The 10,527-nt window shown below is 43.3% G+C and overlaps 1 protein-coding gene and 1 pseudogene across 1 annotated transcript; one reads left to right on the forward strand and one right to left on the reverse strand.

The window, feature by feature from the left end:
- The window catches only part of LOC102849560, a 72,187-nt pseudogene extending 69,782 nt beyond the window's left edge, over positions 1 to 2,405 (reverse strand).
- A 3,652-nt stretch (positions 2,406 to 6,057) lies between these two features.
- Positions 6,058 to 7,785, forward strand: LOC102875059 (coiled-coil domain-containing protein 90B, mitochondrial-like; the record flags this gene model as incomplete). The annotated part of the gene is given in 4 exon segments (XM_006897304.1): positions 6,058 to 6,067; positions 7,155 to 7,234; positions 7,236 to 7,277; positions 7,279 to 7,785. Coding segments are annotated over 4 exon segments (639 nt in total), but the record flags the coding sequence as incomplete, so codon positions are not given.
- Between the last annotated feature and the right edge of the window lie 2,742 nt (positions 7,786 to 10,527).

Below are 10,527 nucleotides of genomic sequence, written 5' to 3' on the forward strand. Positions count from 1 at the left end.
CTCCTTAGAACATGTCCAAAGTATGTCAGATGAAGCCCCAGAATCCTTGCCTCCAGGGAGCAGCCTGGTTTAACCCTCTCAAGGATGAATCTGTTTGTTTTCTTGGCAGTCCACGGTACGCTCAATACTCTTCTCCAGCACCAGAGCTCAAAGGCATCAATTCTCCTTTTATCCTCCCTAGCCGCTGATGACTGTGGAACCAAGCAGACTAAAGTTGTAAACAATCTCAATCTCTTCACCATCCATCCTGATGCTGCCAATTGGTCCAGCGGTGAGATTTTTTTCTTCTTGACATTGAGCCTCAGTCCATACTGAAGGCTGCAGTCCTTCACCCTCTGCAGCAAGTGCATCAGGTCCTCCTCAGTTTCAGCGAGCAGGGTTGTGTCATCTGCATAACACAGACTGTTGATAGATCTTCCACCAATCCTGACACCACACTTCTCCTCAAAGAGCCCAGCCTCTCGGATAATATGTTCTGCATACAGGTTGAAAAGGTATGGAGACAGGGCACATTCCTAGACAGAGCAATGTTATACTCAATTTGAAAACTAAGGTAAACCTTCCAGCCACACATCATATTCAATGTCAGTAATTTTATGTTAACTACGGGAACAATAATATAGTCCTGGCTTCATTTTCAACCTTGAAAGACTGCATAAAAGTAATTTCTAGTGAGTTCTTCTTTTTCTAAACTTGGTACTTTTAAGATAAACTGAAGTGATATTGCTCTCAAATTGAAATCCAACTTTATTCCTGTTGAGTCAAATTCCAAGCTGACCCTCCACAGTGTTTCTGAGGCCAGCAACAGGTTGCCTGACAAGGAGATGTTTCCCTTAGTTAGGAGCCCACTAATGTTTACTGAGGTCCAAGCTGTGACTGGACACATCTGCACGGTCACGGTGTTAACAGGGCTGTCCTCTTGCAAGGCAGCACGGCTACATGGTGAGATGAGACTTCCTGTGGAAGGCTTTCCACTTTGATGCAATCTACACCTTTCTGTCCTTTGTGTTTTCTTTGATGTTAACAATGGTTAGAAGCACATGTTGTCAACTTTCCTGTTTGCTGGGTCAACCCTATGAGATTTTCACTTCATGAGGACAGTGAGCTCTTGTTTCGTCTTGGTTCTCTGGCATACACGGCACAGACAGGGCTTCCTTCTGGTGAATTTTCAAATGTCTACTGAGACTTGACTGCTGGGCGTAAGATTTCCCACACTCACTACACGAAAAGGATTTCTTCCTTGTGTGAAATCTCTGACGTGGAATGAGGAACGACTTCTGATTGAACTGGGTACCAAATTCACTGCCCAGAGATGGTTTCTCTCCGGTGTGAGTTCGCTGATGGAGCGTGAGATACACCTTGGTGCTGAAGCCCTTGGTACAGTGACCACACACGTAGGGTTTCTCTCCAGTGTGAGTTCGCTGATGAGCAGTGAGATTTACCTTCTGACTGAAAGTTTTCCCACACTCTGCGCACGAGTAGGGCTTCTCTCCAGTATGTGTTCGCTTGTGAATGATGAGATATCCCTTCTGACTGAAGCCTTTCCCACACTCAGGGCACAAATGGGGCTTCTCCCCAGTATGTGTCCGCTGGTGAATGGTAAGCGATGCCTTCTGGATGAATCCTTTACCACATTCACCACATTTATAGGGCTTCTCTCCTGTATGAGTTCTCTGATGCAGAGTGAGCTCATTCTTCCTGATGAAGCCTTTCCCACATTCCCTGCATATATGGGGTTTGTTTCCAGTATGAGTTTGCTGATGCACAGTGAACCTTGTCTTATGGATGAAGCCTTTACCACATATGCCACATTTATAAGGCTCCTCCCCTGTGTGAATACGTTGATGGAGAGTGAGGACATCCTTCATCAGAAAGCCTTTTCCACATTTCCTGCACACATAGGGTTTATCCCCAGCATGAGCTTGCTGGTGTCTACTGAGGTTTCTTCTCTGCATGAAGCCTTTACCACACTCACTGCATTTATAGGGTCTCTCTCCAGTGTGGGTTCGCTGGTGTATTTTTAGTACCGAGTTACGGATGAAGCCTTTCCCACAGTCTTGGCATTTATAGGGTTTGTCTCCAGTGTGTGTCCACTGGTGGGTAATGAGCACTGTCTTCTGCATGAAGCTCTTACCACATTCACAACATTTGTAGGGTTTCTCCCCAGTGTGAGATCGCTGATGGACAGTGAGCTGACCCTTCCTGATGAAGCCTTTCCCACACTCCCTGCATACATAGGGGTTCTCCCCAGTATGAGTCTGCTGATGATAAGCGAGAGATGCCTTCCAGGGGAAGCCTTTCCCACAGTCAGTACATACATGAAATTTCTTTACTTTGTGACTTTTCTGATGCCTACGGAGTTGGGCCTCAGCACTCTGGGATTTCTGATTTTCAGAGAACGTCATTTCACCACAAACTTGGTCACAGTCACCATGGAACAAGCCTTTCTCAGCAGAGTTCCTGATCTGATTGCTTCTTTTTGGCTGGACTGCTGGTAACATTAAATTCAACTTCACAATTTCTTCATTTAACTCCAACACAATATGGTTTTCCAAGAAATGAAAACCCATTTTGTGCTGATCAGGATTTTCCAAAGCATCAATATTACTGCAGTGTTCCAATCTCTCTAGTCCTCTGTCTTTATGTGCGAGCCTAAGCAGACGATTGCCAGATTTCTGCACTTCTAGGAAAGAAGAGAATAAAGAATCTTTGCATCATGTTCTTTGGAATGAAGTCAGTAAAAAAAAAAACACAAAAAAACACCAACAAAACCCAACAAAAAAAGGTATTGGTATACTTCATATTTTTAATGAGAACATTTGGATGTGGGTGTAAATGAAACATCACATTGTTACTTTCACACTGATGCATATACAAAATAAGCAACGCAAAGAGTAAAAGCACTTAGTACAGGAATAAGGAGAGAGGTATGGGGCTGCTGTCTGGAGGGTGATGCTCTGCTCACCCAATGATGACATCTGAAGTCACGAGCTGCTCCGAGGTCGATGAGCAATCTTCTCCAGTGTGACTCACAACCCCAGACATGCACTGCAGGTTCAGCTCTGAGTCAATTCCAACTCGATGCCATTGAGGTGAGGTCAGGAGGAGTTAGAGAGAGTGTCTCATAAATAAATGCAAATTTGTCTGTTTCTAAAATACAACTGCACCCACTGCCATGGAGTTGGAAGTGACTCAGCATCGACCCTCCAGCGTGTTCCAGAGGCTGTAAATGACAGGGGAGGAGACTGTCCATTTTCCTCCTGTGGAGAAGCTGGTGCCCTGAATCGCCTGCCTAGGATTCTGAGCACAACTCCTTCCTCCACTAGGCTGCCAGAGCTCCCCTGAGAGATTGTAAAACAGGACGTGAAATTATGAGAAAGGTTATGTGGTCTCCCAATCTCTACTTGTTAAGAAAAAAGATTTTACTCCATAAACTCTTACTGAAAGACAAGAGTTTACAAGGCATGTCTTCTATGAAAGGGACCACTAAGAAAGACTTAGAAGGACAAATGAGAAATTGGAAATCAGAACCCTTTCTTTTAAAAAAAATATTTTTAATTTTATTATTTTTTGGGGTGTGTACCATCAAATCAGATCTGACTGGTACAGGAGAAGATTGTCCCTCTTTCTCCAGGAGAGCATCTGGTGGATTCAAACCGTGTACCACTGGGTTTGAAGTGCAGCTTCTTGCCACTAGGCCACCAGAGCTCCCCAGAACCTGTTTTATTTTTATAATGCAAACAAATGGATTTTAGGAAAAATACTTTGCAAAGCCAAGTGTAGACAGTTAAGGCAACGCTACTCTTTGGAAAAGCAGAACCTTTAGAGATCCTCAGAGTCGGAGGTAGAGAAGCTGAGGAAGGAGGTGACAGCACAGGGAGAGACCACTTTGTTACAGGGTAAAACAGCCAGTGAGGTTTGCAATGTCCAACCAGAACTCACTGCACTGAAGGCGGTTCTGACTTAGGGGACCCTCATTAGTTTTCTCAAGATGCAAAGCTTCATGGACAACTCATCTTTCTTCTGTGGAGCAGCTAGAGGGTTTGAACTGCTGATTTTGGGGTTGGCAGGTGATGGTTTAATAGACTAACTCAACTGGGCTCCTTGGTGTGCATGCAAGGAAGGAAACCTGTGCGCCTTGAGAGTGGAAGAAAGTGCTGCACTCTGAGGACAGGCAGCAATCTCAATACTGAGAGAGACCTATTAGGTGGAAAATTTTTTGTTTCTTTCAATCATTGATTTTTAAAACAAATTCTTTTCCTCTTATTTATTCATTGTTGCATAGAAGGTAGAATTTAAGATTAATGTTGATGGAAGGATAAGAAGGAGGGAAAGATCTTAGAGAAAAAGAAAATGATAGGTCTAAAAATATAGAATAAATAGTTATGATTTTTGAAGAATGGGATTGTTGTTTTGTTTTTACGTGCCATTTAGTCACCTGCAATCCACAGCAACCCTATGTACAGCAGCTCTGAACTCTGTTCTGTCCTGAGCCAGTCTCACTAATTCTGATACACCAACCCCCATTGCCCCCGTTACTCTACCAAAGCATCTCATCCAGCATCTTACTCTCCTATGCTGTCTTTCCACCCTGCCAAGAATGATGTCCTCCTTCAAGGACCAGCCTTTCCTGGCCATGTGCCCAAAGTATTTGAGACAGAGTTTCAAAATCCTAGTCCCCAAGAGAGACTTGGTTTTCACCTTCTCCAAGAGAGACCCATTTGTTTTCTTCGTGGTCCGTGGTACGTTCAAGAATCTTCTCCAACACCACAACTCGAAGTCACTGATTCTTCTGTCATCCTTAATCATTGTCCAGATCCCTGAATCATAGTAATTGCAAAGACCACAGCCTGGATTAGGCACACCATACTCTCTAGAATGACATCATTGCTTTTCAGCAGTCTAAGAGAGGTCCCTGACAGCAGGTCTTCCCAATGCAATTCGTCCTTTGATTTCCTGACTGCTGGTGCCAAGAGTGTTGACTGTGGAGCTGAGCAAGCTGAAATTGATAACAACCTCAGTCTCTTCACCATCTATCATGGTGCTGCCAAATGGCCCAGCGGTGACAATCTTTGTCTTCTTGATGTTGAGCTCCAGTCCGTATTGAAGACTACAGTCTGTGGTCTTCTGTAGCAAGTGCTTCATGCCTTCTTCAGTTTGAGCTAGCAAGGTTATGTCATCTGCATAACAGGTTATTGATGAGTCTTCCTCGGTTACTGATGAGTCTTCCTCTACCCTTGAATGGGATTATGTATCTCTTTTAACTCTTAGAAAATGGTTTCACATAGGAAGAGGAATAAGAGGAGGTAACTTGATTGATTCTCAGACACCCTCACATATGCGATGCCCTCTTCTACATAATATTTCAAAGAAAAATTTGAAAAAGTTCAAAGGTTCAAAGTAAAAGAGGTGTTTTCTGTTAGAAATAGAGAGAGAAGATTCACACTTAAACAGTGCCAGGAGCAAACTGAGAACCTGTGCCTTCAGAGCCCCACAGATAATCCAAAGACTTCAGCAGCTAGGAGAGGGAAGGCCAATGCCAGGAGAGTTGTACTCACCAATGGATCCCAGGTTTCTGTAGTTCTCCAACATCACATCCCGGTACAGGGCCTTCTGAGCAGGGTCCAGAAGCTCCCATTCTTCCCAAGTGAACTTCACAGCCACATCACTGAATGTCAGTGCTTCCTGTCAGAATAAGAGGATATTGTTTAAGGAAACTACTTTCACGAACACCCACGTTTATTACAACTTTGTTCACAATAGCAAGGAGTTGGAAACAACCTACGTGCCCAAGAACAAACAAGTGGATAGAGAAGCTCTGGTATATACAATGGAATACTATGCTGCATTGAATAACAAGGAACTCATGAAATATTATGCAAAATGGGTGACCCTGGAGGACATTATGTTGAGTGAAATATCTTAGTCACAAAAGGACAAATGTTGCACAGTGCCACTGTTGTAAAACAGGACTGACATCAGGATTTGGGGGGAGACTGAGAAAGATTGGCTAAATTATGTATACTGAATTGAAACAGATAAGGGAGAGAACTGATTAAAAGCGATATATGATTAGGTATTATTATCATACAAGAGTCCAGAATGAAGGCTGCATAGTGGAGTGGACTGGGGTGGTGGGAGAAGGAAGGGAAATGAGTTTTTCTTTTACTTTTCAAAGAGAAGAAAGAGTGCATTGGGGGGGCGGGGAGGGGAGAGGGATGGGCAGGGAGAAAAATGCAACAATGAATGTATGGAAATCCAAAATCTCTGTAAACGTTCATTAATATTAATTTAAAAAAAAAAGAAAAATAAAGGTTGGTTTGTTTTGTTTTTAAAAAAAGCAATAAAAGAAAGGCTTACCAGACTTTTTTTTTAAGTGTTTTTCTGTTGTCACTTAAATGTGCTACTAGACTCTTTTCAGATTGGGGACCTCAACCCTCTGCATGGGCCCCTTCCAGGCTTGCTGCTGTGAAGTCTGCAGCATGGCCCCATTAGAGAACACCTGGTGTCACACCTCCCGGCATCACAACTCCTGTAGAATGTTCCCTGCCTCCCTTCCCTCTACTGCCGTCTTGCTTCTTTTCTCACATCTCCCGTTCACTAACCTGACTGGAGCTGGATGTTACATGGACAAGTTCCTCTTCCATTTTATCTTTTTTAAAAATTGTGACTTTAATGAAAGTTTACAGAAAAGTTAGATATTCATTCATTCTTTGTTGCACATTTTCTTCCCTAGCCTCCACCACCACACACCTCTCCCCTGCCCCATTCCCCGGGCAGTTTTCACTATTTTTTAAAAAATATTCAATCAATGCTATCCTCCTCAATGTTAAAGCACAATGCTAAATCAAACCATTTCCTCCTGGTAGGCCTCAAAACATGTCATTTGCCTGTCAGGCATGGCTCGTCTAAGGTCTCTGCAACATGCACAGGAGTTACAGGCCAGCCCACAGCCGAGTCCCAGGTGGTTGTTGTTGTATATTGCTGTTGTTGTTAAGTGCCGTGGAGTCATAGGTGACTCACAGCGACCCTAAGAATGAAAGTCCTTGATTTCACACTTCCGCCTCCCGCTAACGGGAAAGCTGAGACATGTTGAGTCATTGGGCACTGAGGCTCCTACGATGTGAAGGCTGCGGTGGGGGGGGGGGCTCGCCTTTCTGACCCCTGCAGGCGTTTCTCGCTGGCCGTGCGGAGAGATTTCTTCACTACCACAGCCAAGGAAGGATATGATGTCAGGATTTGACAAAACACAAGCAGAAACAATTGTGTCAGCCTTAAGTAAGCAGTTTATCAAATGTTTGCCTGGATACAATCTATAAGGAAATGGTCACTCAAGCTCAACAGGAAATAACAGTCCAACAACTAATGGCACATTTGGACTCCATTAGGAATGACATGCTCATCCTTGAGAAAAGTGAATTTGCAAATCGGAGAGCAGAGAATGAGAAAAGGAAAATGGAATTAGACCAGGTTAAACAACAATTGATAAATGAAACTAGTCGTATCAGAGCAGATGATAAACTAGACATCAACCTGGAAAGGAGCAGAGTAATAGATATATTTACAGATCAGGAAAAGAAACTTACGGAAGTGACTACAGAATTTATCAAAAAGGATAGCCGAACCAGAAGTGTTATTTCAGAGACCAGTAATAAAATTGACACTGAAATTGCTTCTTTAAAAACACTGATGGAGTCCAACAAACTTGAAACAATTTGTTATCTTGCAGCCTCAGTATTTACTTGTCTCGCAATAGCCTTGGGACTTTATAGATTCTGGAAATAACAACACAATGACTACAGTCCTGCTTCTGCTGCTTAGAGAACTACATCACGGTCATTGCTATTGTCAGCGGCCACTGCTGGTTACAGCAACAACTTAATAGAACAAGATTATCAAAGCACTAAATGGACTAAAAACAACTGTTTATTCATAGAATAGTGAATTCTCTTCATTTTGTGATGACATGCTGCTGTTCAAAACTTGATCGACAAAAGAGTATTTTGTCTTTTTATAGTTTATAAAAGCTAACCAAAGTTTTCTTGTATTTGCCTAACTGCAAAACTGTAAATCACATGAGATTTCTTTGGTATGTGTACAGATTTGTAAACTATTCCTAAACCTACAAATTGCATATTGTCAGCTTACCTGATAACTATTATGTTTTCATATAAAATAAAAGCTCATTTAAACAGTGGAAAAAAAAAAGAATGAAAGTCCTCAATATCTGTGTGAGTTTCATCCTTTCTCCAGGTTCATAGAGTTTCCGGAGGCAAGCTATTTCGGAAGTGGATGCCACTCCTGCTTCCAAGCCTGTTTTAATCGGGGAGCTCCACCAAACACTGGCCACCATGGGTAACCCTTATTACATTTGACACATCAGTGTCACAGTGTTCAGCTTCACCGCAACCACGTATGGACACATTTGCCCCAGGTAGAAAATATAAAACCAAATTCTCTCCTACGTCTCTGAGAAATGTAAACCTACCCACAGGAATGTTAGAAACAGCCTTGGGATTCTTCTTCCTTCAATGTGAAGTGTGAAGGCATCAGATACTATTTTTACAGAAACTAAACTCACCTTATGACAAAACATTAAGCTTAAACTTAAACAGAGTTTAAGACAGGTTTGGAAGCAGGAGTGGCATTCACTTCCTAAACAACAGGTGTCCAGAAACTCTATGAACTTTGATAAAGGTCGATAGTTACACAGCGGCTTCAAGCCTTTTGTTTATGGGGTCGCTATGAGTTGTGCTTAACTTGAAGGCAAGCAACATCAACAACAACAACAACAAACTAAACTTGTTCCATCAATCTCTAGTTATAAATTACATTCAGTGTCCTTAGTTTAGCATTAATCCTATTAATGGTATCTCTCTGATACACTCTTGGCTGGTGTTCAGTCTGTATCCTCACCCATTCACTCTGCCGTCCAGCTGGAACCAAGTCACAACTGACTCTCCGTCAGGTTCTCAGAGGCTTACATGACTGGGGAGGAGACTGCTCTTCTGCCTGCCTATTGGTTGGAAGCACAACACTTCACCACTGAGGTTTCTTTCTCTCTACCTTCTACTTCCCCAACTATGGAGATGAACGCACTTCACCAGGTTCACCTCACCACTCCATGAGGAACGAAAGGAAAACAGAAAACACAGCAGAAGTCACAATACACATGAATGACAGAAAATGTAAATGACTATATAAAAAACACAATGTGTGGGAGTGATAATTTTTGTTTTTTTTAAAGAAACAAAAGTCACCTTAGCCTTGACCATCTTGACCAGCACTTGGGATGCACTGTCATTGTCTTTGTGCTAAGTCCCATTCAGAAATCTCAAGTCTCTTGTGGATGGTGTCCCTAAGAGAGAGAATACACAAATCTTGCAATCTCATTGTTAAAAAACATTGAGGGCAGGGAGCTCTGGTGGCCCAGTGGTAAGAAGCTACACTGCAATCCCAGAAGTACGTGGTTTGAATCCACCAGATGCTCTGCTGGAGTAGGACAGGCAACCTCCTTCTGTACCAGTCAGATCTGATTTGACGGTACCCACACACAAACACACCTCCCCCACCATTGAGGGCACCATGATGGTCAAGTCAGACCTCTACACACAAGACCATGCCCCCCCTCATCCTATTTTCTAATTCCAACAACAATCCTACTGTTATAACTGGTCTGAAATCCACTGCAACAGTTACACAGACCTCAAAGAAACATACTCATGATTATGGGGTCTACTAGGAAAGTTAACAGAACACAACTCAGGTTGGAAACAGGATGCAATTTCCTGGTCAGGACAGCTTTTGACGTGTGCTGACAATCCTTCCATCCTTCAGCCCAGTGGCTTTGGCACAGTGTTACAAAGCTCTCATTCCTCCAGCACGCCTGGGCAAACGTCCACAGCTCTGTTTCCACGGGGACAGCAATCCCTGGTCAGCTGTCTCACATCAGGTCTCTGCTGTGGATGATCTGCTGTAAATGTGGTTGGTGTAAGAATGTCTTCCCCTGTATGATGTGTACTCACACATTCTGAGTCTCCTTTGTCGGTAGTGAAATTCCCAAATTACTACCACCTAACCTGGCATCCACTTCCGTGACAGCTTGCCTCCGGAAACCCTATGAACCTGGAGAGAGGACGAGAGACACCCAAGTGTTGAGGACTCTTCTTCATAGGGTCGCTATGAGTCACTTGTGACTCGACAGCACTTAACAATAAACAACATAAGCAAGTGGTAAACGCAGGGCAATGTACCAGGAAAACCACTTGGTAAAAATAAGCCCACTATACTGAAGGTCACTGTCATGTCAGAACCCTTGAAAGTTGGCTTTTCTAGCCACTGCTTTAGCCTGCTTTAGAAGCATGGTCTCGGGGAGCTCTGGTGGCCTAGTGGCAAGGAGCTGCAACTACAATCCCAGAGGCGCACGGTTCGAATCCACCAGATGCTCTGCCGGGGAAGGAGAGACAATCTCCTCCCATACCAGTCAGATCTGATTTGACGGTACACGCACACACAAAAAATAATAAT

This window comes from Elephantulus edwardii, unplaced genomic scaffold, assembly GCF_000299155.1.
Source record: "Elephantulus edwardii isolate Elephantulus edwardi_28Jun2011 unplaced genomic scaffold, EleEdw1.0 scaffold00208, whole genome shotgun sequence".
NCBI lineage: Eukaryota > Metazoa > Chordata > Mammalia > Macroscelidea > Macroscelididae > Elephantulus > Elephantulus edwardii.